The sequence below is a fragment of the Leptidea sinapis genome, chromosome 27, assembly GCF_905404315.1.
Source record: "Leptidea sinapis chromosome 27, ilLepSina1.1, whole genome shotgun sequence".
NCBI classification, from domain to species: Eukaryota; Metazoa; Arthropoda; class Insecta; order Lepidoptera; family Pieridae; genus Leptidea; species Leptidea sinapis.
Window position 1 is genome coordinate 7,792,552 of NC_066291.1, and position 19,351 is coordinate 7,811,902.

Consider the following 19,351-nt stretch of genomic DNA (forward strand, 5'->3'; position numbering starts at 1 on the left):
TTTAGATTCCTTACGATAACCGTAAGCGAAAAATGTAATAGCTGACCCCAGGTGAAACGCTCCAACACTGTCCTAAAGCAAATCTTACCAATGAAAAGGTAATGGTAACTGTTTGGTGATCTCAGCATGGTGATATTCACTATAGCTTTCACCATTCTGGTCAAGCAATAACGGAGATGTCTAACTGGGCCGAACTCCGTAAAACGATGGCAAAACTAGCAGTGAAACAGCTCCGACTCATGAATCGATCTTCACCATTATTGCTCTATGATAACGCGAGACCTCATACAGCCGTTTTAACTCTACAGGCACTTGAATTAAAAACCATTTGTCACTCACGTATTCGCCAGACCTTGCTCCAACGGACCTCCATTTTTTTCGACGTGATAAAACGTTTTCACCTCAGGAGGCAGTACAAAATGCTTTCACACAGTTTGTCGAATCTGATCACCACAGTTCTATCTCAAAGGCATAAATGACCTTCCTATTAGATGGCAGCAATGTATAGATAATAATGGTAATAAGTTTGATTAAATAAACATGTTAAATAAAAAAAAACAAATTTCAATTTTTCAATAGTAATCAGAAATTCATACTTTAACCCCTAATATATCATAACTTTCCCGTGCATATGTCATATGTTAAATGTATAGGTAAGAGCTGCGGTGCGCAAACTGATGAGTTATAATATTTTATTACAGCTAAGCTTAAATTTCCTGTGAGTGATATATCGGCTAAAAGCGTGAATTCGCGTGAAGCTCGAGAAACCAACACATTGAAATCCGGGCAAAAAAATGATATCAGCATGTCATTGAGACCGGACAACTTCTTCCAAATACAGAAGCAGAAGCATCTCGCAGCCGTTGTTAATTTTACACCGATGCAGATGTGAGTATTACTTGTAAGACATTTGTCATGAGACATGTTCATAACATCATTGATATATTATACATTACAACATCTTGTCCAAGTCATACGTTGAACGCCACCTTTTTATGAATGGAAAATATCGATCTTCCGACACAAATCCGTCTCGGTTGACCAATTTTTGGGTGACTAATCATAATCTTTTTTGGGTGCTGGATACGCGCCTCAATGATGATGAAATCATATTTTTATAAATATAGTATTTAACCACGGACGAGTAAAAAAAGAAGGACTCCGCGCCGTGATACTAGCAAGTAAAGCACTGCTAGTGAGTGTGCGGTTACGGGGGGATACTAGATACACAATTTTTTCTCCCTTAAATAATCATATATGGCCACAAATACTTATATAGTATAGTTTTAACACTGTTTCACAACGCACGACGGCATTTTTAAAATATTTTATTGAGACGCAAACTGATCTGTCTCAGACGATGACATTTCTCATAAAACCCGCCTATCGGCCTGTTGTAGTGTAAGTGTGTGCGTAGGGCTATGTATTTATCGGCTTGTTTTAGTGCCACACTGTTATGTAAGGTGACACGGAGTCCTTATTTTTCACTATTCTGTGTATTGGTTACAACTTTCTCTCATTTAGCTACATAACGGTAAAATGTAAGTTTGTTATAAATATTTTATTAATATTTATATTTTAGACCTGGTTCTTCTTGCGACTCACCCAGTAACGAGCGCAGCTCATCGAGCTGGTTGCAAGTGGTACAGAAGGCTCAAGAACTCAATCTGCCTCTGGAAATTGAACGGTTAGTAACGAGTAAGCGGACCATAGGTTTGCAGTGAGTAATACAGGCGGAGCGACGGAAGTAAATAATAAAAGTAGATAATAATGTAATCTAACCTCAAATTCGGTTAATTACGTGCTTCACATCCTGTTAAGATTTAAATATACTCAAGCCTATATAAACTTTTTACAGATGTGTTATTTTTTGGTATCAAGCTTAATTTTGTAAATCTCATGAAAAGGAAACAGGTTAATACAATTAAGCTATTAAAACTTTCGTGAGAGTTATTATTAACTTTATTTATTTAAATCTGCTTTACTCACTAATGGTAATGGGCTCACCTATAGCACCAGTCGTGCCCAACATATTTATAGAATTTTCGAGGAGGAAACCAAGATACTGATGGAAATACGTAGACCATGTGCTTATCATAATTCCCAGAATAGGAGTAAAGAATCACTGGACCACTTGAACAAAATACATCTGCATGTACTCTTTTAATGATGGTACCCCTTCTATTCTTGGATGTACTGGTGCAGCACGAACCTAGTGGTAACCTGGTGCATCATTATCAGCCGGAAGACGTCCACTGCTGGACAAAGGCCTCTCCCAAATATCTCCACGACGATTGGTCCTGCGCTGCCCTCATCCAATTTCGTTGTACCTGTCGTGCAACGGATAGCGCACTTCGTTTATTCGATTCTCAATATCTTTAGTCGGAATCGATACACGTGCTGCAAGTGTTGGAAAGCAATGGCTACAACTTGCAACAAACGCGACCTCAGCACTAAGAGAGTATATTATTTGAGAGTGAAACGTAACTGAGACAAAGTCGATGGCGCCCAAGATAGAGTTATTAAATTCGAATCTGTATACCCAGAAACTCCTTGTGTTGCTGGACGTTTTATTGTCCCTTATGCCCCTCTGTCTCCCACCCAATTAAGTCCTCTGTGTTCAAAAAAGCCAAAACAAAACACTAGTTAGAGAAGCGAATATATAAATGTGACAGATGGGCCTAGAAGCAGTCGTCGGTGTGTCAACGGTCCGACCATGCGACGTCGTATATGAATAGAAGGCCCCTAATGGGACCAGACAAGGTCACGATACTGCCACGATGATGTATGGGGATAAACCTTTGCCCTCTCATAGATGACAACCGCTTATTAAACCTAAGCTACGAACCGAACGGCGAACAAAATATTACGACAGCTACAATAGGTTTAATAAGCGGATGGCGGTAAATATTCACATTAACACATTCTATGCATTAAGGCGACACTAAATGCCAGCGACCTTGAGCGATATGAGTTCACGGCTGCCGGCCCACCATCTATGTAACAAAGCCAATATTTTCACAATTCTTGCGTGGAAAACAGTTTATATGCTTACAAACCTCGTTATTCACTAATAATCTGAATAAATGAACCTACACAAAAAATACAAGCTATAAGAATAACTTTTCTGAGAGAAGTACCAAAAAAGTGCGTCACGCCATGCCAAAAAACTTGTTTAACTTCAAAGAAAAGTGGTAGTTCAAAAAGGCTCGGCAGTTTTAACTATAACCAACAACAAGCATTAGCAACCTACAAATAAGACTTAAGGATATGTGTAACAGGATTAAGTAGTGTTCATAGCTCGAAATGCTATACTTTCACCAAAAAACTTGTCTAAAAACACCGTGTTTGCGTGTTTTCTGCGTACTCTTCGCCTTAAATACGATTAATTTTATCTGAAATCTACCCTAGTACCGAAGCCGTGCCGTCCTGCAGTAAGTCAGAGTCAATTGAAAACCGAGTGATTCTGTTGGATGGAGCCAAATTCTTGATGCCGACTGCACTGACTGTCAAGCCACACCAAACGAGTGGTTTCAACATCAGCCAAGCCGACTCCGAATGTTGCAACACGTAAGTGTTATTTGCTCGGCCGCATTACTAGCAAGTGATGTTTCATGTTACGATCAATGACTCTTAGTATTAATACTATAATATCTATAATGATACACGTTGTGAGGTTGTCAACTAATAGACTGGTTTTTATTCAAAAGTCAACCACATTACATTAACGCCACAGATAGCACTATTAGCAAGTAAGTACACTGAGAATACAACTCTGTTATTGTAGATATAAATTTAACAATATCAACAAATGCAATCGTAAGCACTTTGTTTTTATCATATCCGCGCATGCGATTTCATTGCCTTATCTCTAACCCGAGAAAGTATTGTCCATTGACCACCGGCCATTTATTATATTGTGAAGTAAAATTTTATTTTTATTCAAGTGTGTTCTGTTTTGTGAAAAGTAAAACAAAACATACAAAGAGAGTATGGGCGGCAATGATCGCCTACCGTCAGGTGACCCTTGTGCTCGTTGGTTTTAATCCAATAAAAACATAGTATCTGAAGTATTCATTGTTGACAGGTTGTGCGAGACGACGTCGGTCGCGTCAGGCCTGACGCGTATGTACGTCTCAGACGAGGAGTAGGAACCTCATATAGATATGTCAACCTCAAACGCAAATTCCCGACACTCTTCGATGGTCCTGCAGGACAGGTTATAACTCTACATCTTGCTTTGATTACACATTAAAAAAAACTTTATATGTATATAGTTCACGATAAGTACACTAGGCTGTACTGCAGGGTAATGATTTTATATATGTTTGGTATAGTCGATAACGAAAATTCTCTATCAAATTGTCTATTTTAATTTGATTTTCTATTTATTCTTAAATTTAATCTATAAATACTTACCGCATGCCTAAGTCTCGATCGTTGTTTATTTATTAAGTAAGTATGTAAAATGTGGTTGCTCCGAACTTGTTAATGCGCCATAGTTCTTTTCAAATAAGGGGGTGAAGAACCCCCTCCTTTTTGGCGGGCAAAGCTCGTCGCGGCCATAGTGTAAAAATAAGCAGTAGTATAACTCTATGATTTTGAATTATCTACTTTCTAATAATATTACAAATTCGTCAGTCTGTCTGTTTGTTATATTTTCACTAATAAACTACAAATTAATTACTGAACAGATTTTATTGAAATCTGGCATAAAGGGAAAATAGTGAAATTAGTTGAGTAGGATCAGTTTCGATAATTTTTATTTATCGGAAGCCACGTAATAGTTTAAACTATTAAAAAAATTTCAAAATTTATTTATTTTAACCCATTTGTCAAAGATCCCGTTTTCATCAGATATCGACGTTTTGAGGTACTTACTAGGAAGCGGTCCTGACGATTTTTAAGATGGTGTCTGTATGACTGCGTGTGTGTGTGTGTGTGTGTGTCGACATTTAAGAGGGCATGACCAAACTGAGATTTTTAATAAAATTTGGACCGGTTGATTTTCAGAAAACTCAAAACAACTACCAAAATAAAATTCTATATCTGCTTTTTTTGGGATAGTTTTTAAACGGCTTTACCGACGATCGCCTGAAAACTGCGTGAGCATCAGTTTATTCATTAAAAAGTAATTGCGGTTTAAAAATTTATAAAATAGGGTTTTATTTAACTTTTTTGATCGTCATAAGTACAAATTGAAGCGTTTAGGTATGGAATTAGCTGGAATTTTGAGGTATGGCCTTTAGGATCAACCGTTCTTCCTATTCTTTCTTTATTATATTCGTTTTTCTAATAATAAAATTAAATCCATCAGCATTATGTTCTATTTATATCTTTCCAAAACTTTTTGCTTTTTTTTATGTCAATGACTCCACGGTTTCTTCTCACACTCCCAAATATAAAAGCAACCTTTGCCGACAAGTAATATTTTGTTGACTTGAAAATACCAATTAGTATTTGTGGTGATTGTTACCTGCTTTGTTTCTTAGTATTTTTTTTTGCGTTAATAGCTTTGCGATGTCCATGCTTACTTTGCGGGAAGCTATACGAAAGTTGACCGCATCTATTGCGCCTGCATCCACTAACTCGTCGGAACTCGCTCCAAGAAATTATATATTTAGACAGTAAGGCTTACTTTGTAAATTCTGTTGTTTATTCAACTGACCCAAAGATTTTTTTCACTAACTATAACGTGTGAAAACGAAGTTACGCTTAAAATATTTTTTTTCCTTTCACTTTATTTCCATGACTTCTTTTCTTTTAGCAACTCTGCCAAAATTTGAAGTAATTAGTAAGATTTTTCTTAATTCTATTACTAAATGCTCCTATTTATTTGCCAAACCGTTTTCCTTTTCACAATGATGGTCTTGTGCAAAGGCGCATTATCGTGGTGCAAAATCGAAGAATTTTCTTTCTACAAATCTTTTTCCTTGGCCTTTTTCGTCGAATTTGCTCTTATATGCCGCATAATGCTCAAATAATATTCTTTATTTACCGTTTGGCCTTCTGGTAAGAATTCCGGGTGCACTATGCCGCGATAGTCAAAGAAAACAGTCTACATGAATTTGACTTTTGATCGACTTTGGCGTGGTTTTTTCGGTTTGGGTTCAGTTGGAAGGCGCGACTCCGAACCTTGTTGACTAGTTTGCATGTCAAACTCGTAAACCCACGTCTCGTCACCAGTAATGTTGAGTCGGAATTGACTCGTTCTGGCATATCCTCAGCGACTCTCATGCGATTCAGTTTTTGGAGAAAATTAAGGTCAGAAAATTGGTAGGGTTTATGTCGGTATATGCCCGTTTGGGTTGTTTGGTTCTAGACGAAGCTATCCCGCTCAAAGTCACGTGGCGAGTGTAGGTGCTGCCTACCTGCTATTATATTTGGCTTGGCAACCTTCAAACCTATCAATAGTTAGCGCATACAAATAATTGTATTTTATTAAAATTAAAGTTGCATAAGAGACATGCATAAAAAATACCAATCGAATTGAGAACCTCCTCCTTTTCGGTTAAAAAGGGTACTATAAAATATCTGAATATAAAAAACCCTTGGGACTGAGCTGCTGGGCTGTTACATATCTGTCTCTGATTGATAAATATAATTATAGTTAGATAATTCAAATGATTAGAAAGCCTAAGTTTTAAGCTTTTCATAATAACTATGAGTTATAATATTATGTAAATTTAAACAAAATGGTCAAATTGTAAGTACGGGCATTTGGTGACTATTGCATAATATGTAGGTAGATGAACATTATTTTTTGTTATTTGGTAGAATTCTCTTGGCAGGCATCGTCATGCTCGCTTAATGCCACTGCTAGAGGCGACGTGGGGCGGGTCGTTCCATTCCCTAAAATATGGTCGAGGGAGGCGATGGCTGGTCCGTGCATCATGCTCGTGAACGGGCGCTACGTGTAGTGGCTGAATGATCCTGTCACCGGGAAGTCTGCTTCTTGTTTTTTTTTTTAATTTAAGTTATTTTTTTATATAATACCTAATAAAATGCTCGCATAATGCCCTTATTGTATAAGAAGGTATGTGTTAATTGATGCATCAACTGTATTGTTCTATATGTATAGTACTCAATAACTCTTGTGTTTTTACTCGTGTAAGGCATTTAGTATTTAACGTTTGAGTATTTTGTTGCATCACTTTGCATATATTGTAATTCAAATGATTTGTAAATTTAATTGAAAATAAGAACATGTCGCCATTCCATAACACCATTCTGTTTTGAAAAGAGCAACCTTAGAGTTTCTTGGTCGTCCTTCCTTAAGGAAATCTGCCTTCCGAATGGGCTGTATGAAAAAAATACATATTTATCGATTTGATCTTATAGATATCGATGAAATTATATCTCATACAAAAAATATACAGTGTGTTTTTTTTAAGTGGGACAGTTTGGGGAAATCCTAAAGTATAAGAGATACAGGGAAACTGTATCTCTTATCTTAGGAAACATTAGGTACTTTTTTGTGAAAAAAAATTGGTATAGTCAAAATTTTGGTCAAGTGTGAGTTGTCCCTAAAAATGATTAATTTTGATGAAATTGTTTTTTGACGCACATCTACTCAGTTTCATGAGGGGATCATTTTATTGGATGGGAAGAAAAAAATCGGGACAGCAGAAGTTAGGTAAATTTAATAAAATAATTTTACATTAAAGTAAATGTTCAAAGTGCTTCCCTCTTGTCGAATGCAGGCACGAGCGCGTTTCAGAACACTTCTGGTAGCTTTAGACAAGGCGTTGTGATGTATGTTGTTCAAATGATAATGCACTGCGTCTTTTAACTCTTGTACCGAGTTGTAAGTATCTGCATAAATTCGGTACCCCCAAATGAAAAAATCCAACGGTGTTAAATCGGGTGAACGTGGTGGCCATTTAATAGGGCCATTTGTACCCATCCAGCGATCGAGAAAATGTTCATTTAAAAACTGTTTAGTAGCGATACTATTGTGGGCAGGGGCGCCGTCTTGTTGGTAGATGATATTATTCAAATTATTTAATGGAATTGCCATATCTACTAAATCCACAGCCATGTTTAATATTTCCTGATATTTTTGACTATTCAATGTTCCATAGTAAATTTTAATGGCAAAGATTTTACTATCTAATAGTGCACACCAACAATTAAAGGAAAAGCGGACCTGGTTATGGGTTGCCGTAGTTCGGAAGGGGTTTGTACGTGCCCAAAAATGATTATTTTTTCTATTGTACATGCCATTGTTTGAAAAATTGCATTCATCTGTCCAAATAATCCGGCTTGGAAAAGACGGGTTTCTAATCGAGCATGCTACAAACCACTGGCAAAATGCTAATCTCCGGTCAGTGTCTCCTGGAAGCAATGCTTGTACAAGATGACCTTCTATGTAACACTTGCACTTGTAAGCCTTCAATACCTTTCGTACTGTAGATCTATGCACACCGATATTGTTAGCAGCTTCCCTCAATGAGGCTTTTGGGTAGGCTTCAAAATATCCTAAGATTGCGATACTTGTAAATTCATTTATTACTGTGGCTCGTCTCTTCCGTTTAAGTGTAAAACAGCCTCCCTTTCTTAAATTTTTCACCAGTTTGTCAAAAATTTTGCGGTTCGGTTGATCGCGGTCCGGATAACGTTCCCGATACCACTGTAACGCATTCACAGAGCTACGATAATTTACAAAATACGCTTCAATTAAATTTACTTTATGCGAGTTTGATAATTCCATGACGAAAACTTAACATAATGTTAACTTTAAACAATGAAATATCAAGTTAAATACTGTTTGTTTCAAGAAGTTCCAAATTTAAAATTTGTTTTTTTTTAAATTAGATTTGTAAGGTAAGGTGCTCGCGTAAGAATACCTTAAAGTATTTTAATCCTTTTTAAACCAAATAAAGTGTTCCAAATTCAAATGTAAAACTGGAATAGGCAATATTTTTTTAATAAAAACCTTGCAGTAGGCAGTGGTAGGCAATTTACACGGGTTGTAATAATGAAAACGATTTTCTTAAATTTGACTAACTTCTGCTGTCCCGATTTTTTTCTTCCCATACGATAAAATGATCCCCTCATGAAACTGAGTAGATGTGCGTCAAAAAAAAATTTCATCAAAATTAATCATTTTTAGGGACAACTCACACTTGACCAAAATTTTGACTATACCAATTTTTTTTTCACAAAATAAATATACCTAATGTTTCATAAGACAGTTTCCCTGTATCTCTTATACTTTAGGATTTCCCCATACTGTCCCACTTAAAAAAAACACACTGCATATTATATATAATTTTGCTCTGTGTACTCAAAAGGTTTTAACTACCATAGACAATCTTTTCTCAATAATTACTTACGTACGAGTAAATCGTAGTTATGATTCCACTGCAGTTACGAACTAAGTACAAATAATAAAATTAATCTTATTAGCGGGCACCTAAAGGTGGTATTTCTGTTAAAGGTGACAGTGACAGTTTTGCGAGGCGTGTTTAATAAATAGTGAAAATAAGGTGCAAACTCTTTGGAAGCAAAAAAAATAAAATTACTAAGTAAAAGTAAAGCTGGAATAAAGATAATAGTATATAGTATATATATTTTTTTTCTATATCGTAATTTTATAATTCGTCTTGTATATTACAGCCATTGTAAAATACTCTATTGATTGGAAAGAGTAGCCGTTGGTTTTCTTGTATGTTCTTCTCACGAGCTCTACTTTTCCCGAACATATGGTAGATTCAGTAATTTAAAAGAAATATTTATAGTAACGATTCAAAAGAGCTTTAAAGCCTAATTGAATAAAGTTTAGTTGACTTTGACTTTGAAACGACCGACATCCATCTATTAAATGGATTAAAAGTATTTTAAATAATAAAATTTGCAAATGATGTCGGATAATTATATGCCAAGGCAAATTTTTATTAGGTCAGGTTAGGTAATAATATAAAATTATATATATATACTAGCTGACCCAGCAAACGTTGTATTGCCGATATTAAAATCGCGATACAAAAGTAACTGTTGATCGTAGATGGGTGAAAATTTGAAGTTGTATGTATTAGTGCTGACTCATAATCAAACAAATTAAAAAAAAAAGTCAAAATAATTAAAAAAAAACGTGTAGACCACCCTTAACATTTGGGGGGATGAAAAATAGATTTTGTCCGATTCTCAGACCCAATATGCACTCAAATTTTCATGAGAATCGGTCAAGCCGTTTCGGAGGAGTTCAAAGTTTAACACCATGACACGAGAATTTTATATATTAGATTATTTACTTTGATACAAGGTTAAAATATTTGGCTTGAAGCTCTGTTCAAACTGAGGCGAATAACACGAGGGACGCGGGACGGATGTCACTCGCGCCGATTGTGTCAACTAACTTGTATGGACTTATTCAAATTTATTTATTTTATCAAAATACACACTATCATTACAGTATATTCCAATGCGATAGAGGTACATACAATATTTCACTTTTTTACATCCTTAAATTTGATAACATACTAGCTGACCCAGCAAACGTTGTATTGCCGATATTAAAATCGCGATACAAAAGTAACTGTTGATCGTAGATGGGTGAAAATTTGAAGTTGTATGTATTTTTTAATGCCACATTATAAAAAAATAAAAACAAAATTTCGTCCAAAAATTAAAAAAAAAAAATAAGGGTGAAAAACCCTTATTACTTAGGGGTATGAAAAATAGATGTTGGCCGATTCTCAGACCTACTCAATATGCTCACAAAATTTCATGAGAATCAGTCAAGCCGTTTCGGAGGAGTACGGGAACGAACATTGTGACACGAGAATTTTATATATTAACATATTATAAATAACGCTACTCTCGTGAATTCACCCTGAGTGCAACAAAACAGATCCGTCTGTGAGGCTATATCATTAATAGTACGAAGGGCACGCGTCACCGCTGCCTGGCTTAACAAGTTGGTGCGCGCGGACGGCACCATCAGCAACGGCGGCCGACGTTACCATCAGCAACGGCGGCCGACGTCACCATCAGCAACGGCGGCCGACGTCACCATCAGCAACGGCGGCCGACGTCGGCGCCATACGTACCTATCCGGAACAACCAAATACAGTCTACTCAATATATCCGCATTATGCACCTTCCCTCTAAGTACTTTGAATAGATATGAGATCAGCACCAGGTCCCTTCTTACCCTGAGGTCGCTGAAATTGACGCGAGTAGTCGCTCAATTGAAGCGAAACAAGAGCGGGCCAGCCGGCGGGATTGTTTGATCTCACAATGCATAATGTTTCTCTAATGAAGAACCAAAAATGACACGCGCGATGTCGCGTCAGTTGTAGAAGCTAAGGCTAGAGTTACTATGGATGCGAGTTCTGACGAAAATTTGTTCTGACGAATTCGTCAGAAGAAACAAACGCCTGGTATCCAATGACAGTGGCAACGCTCGAGCGGTTCTGACGACGTCGTGCATGTTCTGATGCGGTCGTCGTTGCCAGTGTAAACACTGTCATTGGATACCAGGCGTTTGTTTCTTCTGACGTCAGAACAAATTTTCGTCAGAACTCGCATCCATAGTAACCCTAGCCTAAGCGGGCGAGCGAATTACGCTAAAACGCGTTCCTCTTCCTGTGCGTTATTCGCCTCAGTTTGAACAGAGCTTTAACCCCCTTATTCATAATAGTCTGCTAACTTAAAGCATTGCTAATTCACACTCTGTCTTCTTCTATTGACCTAAGTCAGAATGAGAAAAAACACTCCTTAGCGGCTGTTTAAAGTTAGCGAACCATTATGAATAAGGGGGTCAGTCTACGCGTGTTCGTCGAGAGGTGCAGTTTGCATTTATATCATAAACGCTACATAAAGTTTCCCATTGAATTTTAAATAATGAGGTGACAATACATAAACAAATCTGCAAATCTTAGGTAGTAGGTATACAATTAAATATTAATTAAACTAAATAAAAAATATTTTATATTTTAGGAAAATATTTAAAAAAATGTGATAAAAGCAAAACCAAAAAAAAATTATATTATATAATATTATTATAGGGACTATAAAAAAATAAAAAATTAATAAAAAAATCGAAAACATCCTTAAAATTACTTATTTGTTTACAAATTTATAAGTTTTATACATGCATTTTAATTAAAATTAAACATAACAAAATTAAATAATTAAAATTCACAATTATATAAATTGAATTGTGTATGTACTATTGTATAACAGGGATTATTATATTTTTTTTTGTTATATTATAGGTATGGAAGGAAGAAGCGTTCTTTTATGTTGTAATGAAAAATTATGTCAAACCTGAAGGGAGTCGCGTCTCAATATATTTTTTATAATAATAAGGGACGAGACGAGCAGGACGTTCAGCTGATGGTAATTGATACGCCCTACCCATTACAATCCAGTGCCGCTCAGGATTCTTGAAAAAACCCAAAAATTCTGAGTGGCATTACAATTGCGCTCGTTACCTTGAGACATAAGATGTTAAGCCTCATTTGTCCAGTAAGTTCACTAGCTACGGCGCCCTTCAGACCGAAACACAGTAATGTTTACACATTACTGCTTCACTGCAGAAATAGGCGCCGTTGTGGTACCCATAATCTAGCCAGCTTCCTGTGCATAGGAGCCTCCCACTGGTTTTCTTTTTCTTTTCTTTTCCACATTCTTGATAATGTTCATGAGCACATGTTAGAAATTGCGACACTCATAATTTTAACACGAGGAACAAACATAAGCTTGTTATGCCTACTACTCGATTGAGTGTCATGTAGGTAAAGTCCTTTATTGGGCGATTTATATGCTTTCACAACTCGATCCCAGAAAATGTACAAAACAAATGTGTTACCAAATTCAAAAGAATTGTTAAAAAACATTTATGTGGTAAAGGTTACTATTACAAAAATGACTTTCTTAATGATACCACAGATTGGGAATGAAGCGAAGCATTACTTTATACATTATTAAGCATTACTATATAAATATATTGTAACTAAATTAAGAAAAAGAAGCCCGCTGAGTTTCTTGCGCCCGTTCTTCTCAGGTCTGAGGCATTCTACTTTGGATGGGTCGTAGTTTTTTACGTTCAGTAGGTTTTTTTTTTATATGAGAGGGGGCAAACGGGCAAGAGGCTCACGGGATAGGGAGAGGTGAGGCAACCGCCCATGGACATCCGCAACAACAGGTGTGTCAAGAAATGCGTTGCCGGCCTTTAAGGTGGGAGTATGCTTTTTTCTTGAAGGTCCCTAAGTCGTATCTGTTCGGGAAGACCGCTGCCGGTAGTTGATTCCACAAAGTGGCTGTGCGAGACAAGAAATTTCAAACAAAACGCGCGGTTGTGGAATGCCAGACGTCTACGTGATGCGGATGGTACTTTGCACGTAATGTCCGGTGGTGGAATTCGGCCGCTGGAATCAACCCGAACAGCTCCTCTGAACACTCCCCGTGATAAATGCGGTAGAAGATGCAGAGAGAACCCACATCTCTACGCAATGCTAGAGAATCAAGCCGATCGGAGATGACTTGATCGTCGATGATTCGAGCCGCTCTTCGTTGTATGCGGTCAAATGGAAGAAGCTGGTACTGTGGAGCACCCGCCCAGAGGTGAGAACAGTACTCCATGTGTGGCCGAATTTGCGCCTTATAAAGTTGCAGGCGGTGGCTTTTAGTGAAGTACTGTCTCGCCTTACGGAGTACACCAAGCTTTTTAGTGATTGTAAATATTTTAATGCCTATTTTATATTATTTACTCTGTTGACTGTTCTTATTTCAAAATATTGTTAAGTATAATTTATAATAATTATTATGACTGTTACTCACGATATATATTTTATTTATTTGATGCCGATATCTCGATTCAATTGCATGAATCGTGGTCACAGCGGAACTCAAGAATAATAATGTTGAATTAATTTTTTTTAGATATTAATTTATGTGATAAGTAAAATTAGTTTTATTAAGACATGTGTCATGTAGCTGTGTGGCAAAGAGAATTTAAACCCTACGTTCCAAAGAGAATTTAAACACACTACGTTCCTGTGTGGTTTCCATCACGTGTCATAAACAGCACAGTTTAATTAGTCGTAAAAACAAATACTTCATGTTGTAGTGCTAAATATTAAGACGATGTAATCGATAATTATATAGTATACGCTTAGATAATTAATACGTCTAGATAGTCTCTTGCTGTTAGAAAACCGATAAAAACAGGCCAGGAATAATACTTTAGTGTTATTTGTATGACACTTTGTGTTAGTGTGCGTGAATGGCTCTAAATGGAGTTTGGCCATTGACCTCCACTATATACCACTGGACTGGCGGCTGTCAAAGTGCTTTTGTGCCTGTTTGATATTCGCCATTTTGGCGCTGTTGTATGCGGTACTAGAACTAGTGACAACTAGTGATGACAACCTCAGCAAACATCGATAGATGGTGGGAAACTATTTACAAAAAATAAAGTACTTATTACGTTGATTCTTGAAGTATAAATAACACGGAAAACGAATGAAATTAATTCTTAAATACTTCAGAGTATTGTACGTTCCTTCGCAGCCATTTGTATGATACGTCAAAATTAGTTCTCTGGGCGCTCGCGTGTGGCGCTTCAAATAGGCACAAAAAATTTGCTGTCAAACATATGGAAGAGCCTGTCTAGTGGTATTTATACAGGTCAGTGAGTTTGGCTAAAAACACCATTTTTTCGACGTTTTCACAGCTGTCATAGTCTATCTAGACGTATAAGTGATCCAAGACTGTACGTTGTAAGTATAACAGTATGACGAATATTATGATCTGTATTGTGTTTTAATTAAAAATAAATTGATGTTGTAAAAAAAATCTTTAGTTTTTCTTTTAGATACTTAATTTATTAATTATAATAACTACACATCTAGTAACAATAATTATGAATAAAAACAACACATATGCACAACGCTCACTAAAAACATATAAACATGGCGAAACAATGAGACAAACAAAAGTTCATATTGTTACATACCTAACAACAAATTTAATACCCAAACACATTAATAGCGTTTTAGTAATTTTTGTTGTGGCTAGCTATATTCGAATTCAAACCGTTTAGGTAGTTTTGAATGGCCACGTTGTAATTTTTCGACTCGAGTGTATTGTGAATGTCTTGATCGTCATTTCCGTAATTATCGCTGGGCTCGTTGTAAGAGTTGTCAGAAGCTCCTTTAACAAACTGACCCGAGGGATTGTTATAGCTGTCACCTTGAACACCGTTGTAAGGAGCGTATTGGTAAGGATGGGGGCCGTCTTCATGGTATTCATTTTCTTGGACTTGATATCCCTGATGCTGGTGGGGGTGGCCATGTTCTTGACCACCATCAATTGTATATTCAGCTGCTTTCGGTGCAATCGCGTGAGGCACTTTTACTATGTGAGGCACGGGGATGGGGTAGGGCCTGTTAATGTGAACTGGATATGGCACTTTTTCAACAACTTTCACTGGATAGGGCACGGGTACTTTGACCGCAACGGTTTTGGTGATTTTAATCACTCTCACCGGAGTTTCAGGTATATGAACATGTTCACCGAGATCGTGCAGCTCCGTTTCATATCCCTCCACTGGTATCGTGTGAGAATGATGGGAAGCCAAACAGAGTGCTGTGCTGAATAGTAATATTATTAATTTCTGCAACAACAATAAGTATATAAATATTTAGGTTAACAAAATTATTACCTCATAACAGCCGCCTTATCTCAGTGGGTAGATTAAATAACATATTTCATCCGACTCCGGCAAGTTGGTTTACATAACAATCTGTAATGATTCAGTCTCGATATTGAAACAGGAAGTCACGTAATTGAAATAAAAAGACCGTAACTGTAACAAAAACGAATAACACTAACCGGTGGAACCATTATTGTCTCTTGGTCAACTTACGGCGGAGGCAGAGTTAAAACTATTCAATAACAAACGTAGAGAATGGCTTTTATACAAAAGTCTTCCGCCTGTAACAAGCCGGTGCTTGGCCAGAACGAACTATTACTTTCTTTCACGTCATGGCATACGTGCGCAATACCTTCACTCCAGATATACCTACACATGTAGTTACTTGTGTATAAAAGCTGCAATGAAGATAATATTTTGGATCGTACAGATTTAGATATTGACACTTTATTACATACCCTAAAATATATATTTTTTTAAGTCCGTATGGTATATGGTATTAAGCAAATTACAGTCAAAGGTTGGGCGATCTCTTCAAATCAACCTTTAAATGGGGATGATAATTATATTAAGGGTGGTGGCCTGTCGATAAGACACCAAGCTATTGATATCTTCTCTGGATCATATCCACAGCTACAAAAGAAAAATACTGCACTCTGTTATGTCCTCACACTCTGTTATGTACTAACTTTCGCTAATATTATGTGTAATATGTCTTATTTTGCAATTCAGTCACTAATGTATTAAGAATGATTTATTTGATGAGTTTTTTTTCCCTAGGTCTAATTTAATATATTTCTAACAGTTTTAATTAATTTAAAATTTTGAAATAGATACTAATATAATTTCTTTTTTTTTATATTGTTATTAACTTGCTAAAACGTAAGTAATGCTTTGTTTGTGTTCATTTGTTAAGTGTCCAACCAGTGGGAGGCTCCTTTGCACAGGAAGCAGGCTAGATTATGGGTACCACAACGGCGCCTATTTCTGCCGTGAAGCAGTAATGTGTAAACATTACTGTGTTTCGGTCTCTAGGGCGCCGTAGCTAGTGAAATTACTGGGTAAACGAGACTTAACATCTTATGTCTCAAGGTGACGAGCGTAATTGTAGTGCCGCTCAGATTTTTTGGGTTTTTAAGAATCCTGAGTGGCACTGCATTGTAATGGGTAGGGCGCATCAATTACCATCAGCTGATCGTCCTGCTGGTCTCGTCCATTTTCATAAATAAAAAAAATAAAAAATCTATTTGCACCTATAATTGGGGTGTCACTTAAATAGTTATATCTGTGTTAGCTATTAAGGAATTGTATTGGTGCTCACCCTGTTGGAGCAATAAATAAATGGTGAAGTATTGGCATCTCTTAATGATAGGTGATCGATCACTGGTACCTAATCAAGTAATAAATATCTTTATTCATTTAGGTCGCACCAATTTGATAAAGGTTGAGCTATAATGAGAAGAAGTAGGAGAAGAAACGCATTGCCACAGTTTTAAATAAATATTTACATCTTCATTGTCTTATAATTATTTTAATCTATGTATAGGGTTGCAACAAAAATCAAATATTTATTTATTTAAAAAAAAATCAAGAATTAGTGAGTACCTACCTACAGTAGATACATCAATCCACACATACTGTAAATAAAGGTAGGTATTATGCGAGCATTTTGCATTGCTTGGAATTTAACAACGAAAATCATAGTTTTCGATGACAGCTGATGCCGCCACCACAAGTAGCGCACGATCATGACGCATGGACTGCAATTTTGCAGTTTATCAACTAATATCGGTTGCATATGCACATTCTAGATTATCATATGGAATATTAATATGGGGAAACTGTAGTGAAATAAAAGATATATTTATTCAACAGAAAAAATGTATCAGAATATAATATTATAATAATTATTATATAAATATTATTATATAATAGACCATATTTTATTAATCACAAAATTTTAACTCTTACTTCAATTTACATCCTAGAAGCATGTAAATTTGTTAAAAAATATTCGGACTTATACTCAACACTACCAAATAACAAGCGAAATAATAGAAATTTAAACAAATTAAAAATTCCCCAAACAAGTATGTCATTAGTGTCATCGAGCCCTCACCACATGGTAATAAAAATTTATAATCACATCCCAAACGAAATTAAAAATAAAGAGAAGCCTTCTCTATTTATAAGACATCTTAAAAATTTCTTAGTTTCAAAATGCTTCTACGATTTACCCGAATTTTTTAATTAGACAAGTGTGAGAATTAGTTACAATATAGTATAAGAATGTATAAGACTTATTTATTTTATGTATAACGTTGCTGTGCCCTTGCAGGGCGTCACATAATGTCTACCCATTAATGTATTAATCATCCTACTGTAAAATGTGACTTGCAATAAAATATTATGATTTGATTTGAATTGAATAGTTTAGACATATGCAAACTTACATTCGCATATATAATGAAATTATTTAGGAAGAGCGGGAGTGATCTCTTGTCGAGCCCACTTTACCGGAACGTGTGTTACATAGCCGAGCGTGGCGATTCAGTCTCATTGCTTGCGTAAATGCTTGTTCGTAGAGTTGATAACCAAATTGGTCTGATGTTAAGGCGACAGTAAATGCCGGCGACCTTAAGCGAGAACTCATCTCGGCTCCTATGTAACAAAGCCAGTATTTTCAAAATTCTTGCGTCGAAAATTTAACATTTTAACAGGCGCAAACAGTTTAATTGCTTATAATCCTCATTATTGATTACTAATCTTTATAAATGCACCAACACAAAAAAGTAAAAGCTATAAGAACAACTTTTATGAGAGCAGTATACTAAACAAATGCATCATGCCGAGAAAAAACCTGTTTAACTGCAAACAAAACTGGTAGTTCATAATAGCTCTGGAGTGTTAAGTTTAAGTAACAGCAAGCATTAGCAACCTACAAGTAAGACTTAAGGGTATGTGTAACAGGATAAAGTTATGTTTATAGCTCCAAATGCTATATTTTCACCACAAAACTTGTCTAAAAACACCTTGTTTGCGTGTTTTGTGCTTACTCTTCGCCTTAAAATCAATTATCATTCGCTGATCGTTTCTACTTTGGGACAACAGCAGATAGTTCATGTTATAAGTCGTGAATAAGGCAAGTTAGGTTATTTCAAATCAGAAATTAGAACCAATCCAAAGATCAGGACGATCTTATAAATTACTAGTTGACCCAGCAAACGTTGTATTGCTATATAAAGTAAGTAAAAATATTCAATAATTAAAATTTTTGTAGTATAAAAAATAGATGACGACCTATTTTCAGATCTACCAAATATATCGCAGAACAAAATTTATCGTACTACAATCATTCAATTTAAATTCGATATCCATCTTGCAACCCTATTGCGGATCTGTGAATGGAACAGAATAATATAAAAATCGCGATACAAAATAGGTGTTGATCGTAGACGGCTGAAAATTTGAAGTTGTATGTATTTTTTAATGCTGAATCAAAATAAAATAAAAAAATTTTTAGGTGTGGGTCATCCTTATCATTTAGGTATATGAAAAATAGATGTTGGCCGATTCTCAGACCTACCTGATAATATGTGCAAACATTTTCATACAAATCGGTCAAGCCGTTTCGGAGGAGTTAATGTTAACACCAGGAACAGACATAAACTTATAATGCCTACT

At 36.0% G+C, this 19,351-nt stretch overlaps 2 protein-coding genes and 1 long non-coding RNA gene across 4 annotated transcripts in view; 2 read left to right on the forward strand and 1 right to left on the reverse strand.

The window, feature by feature from the left end:
- The window catches only part of LOC126972757 (protein timeless-like), a 30,082-nt gene extending 15,274 nt beyond the window's left edge, over positions 1-14,808 (forward strand). Inside the window, exons 11-14 of the mRNA XM_050819779.1 lie at positions 702-888; positions 1,583-1,687; positions 3,412-3,570; positions 4,088-14,808. Coding sequence (XP_050675736.1) covers positions 702-888; positions 1,583-1,687; positions 3,412-3,570; positions 4,088-4,151 — 515 coding nt within the window. The 3' untranslated portion in view covers positions 4,152-14,808. The remainder of the gene's footprint in view (positions 1-701; positions 889-1,582; positions 1,688-3,411; positions 3,571-4,087) is intronic.
- The window catches only part of LOC126972898 (uncharacterized), a 193,056-nt gene that overhangs the window by 108,964 nt on the left and 64,741 nt on the right, over positions 1-19,351 (forward strand). The window lies entirely within an intron of this gene.
- On the reverse strand, positions 14,842-15,893 carry LOC126972870 (uncharacterized). Of its 2 annotated transcripts, none has more exons than XM_050819976.1 (2): positions 15,847-15,893; positions 14,842-15,628 (listed from the first exon to the last, which is right to left on the reverse strand). In XM_050819976.1, exons 1-2 carry the CDS (start codon positions 15,856-15,858, stop codon positions 15,008-15,010), a joined length of 633 nt encoding a protein of 210 aa, XP_050675933.1. In that variant the 5' UTR covers positions 15,859-15,893; the 3' UTR covers positions 14,842-15,007. The 2 variants fall into 2 exon arrangements, with proteins under 2 accessions (XP_050675933.1, XP_050675934.1); XM_050819977.1 differs by lacking the exon at positions 15,847-15,893 and adding an exon at positions 15,677-15,824 and having other exon boundaries at positions 14,842-15,605.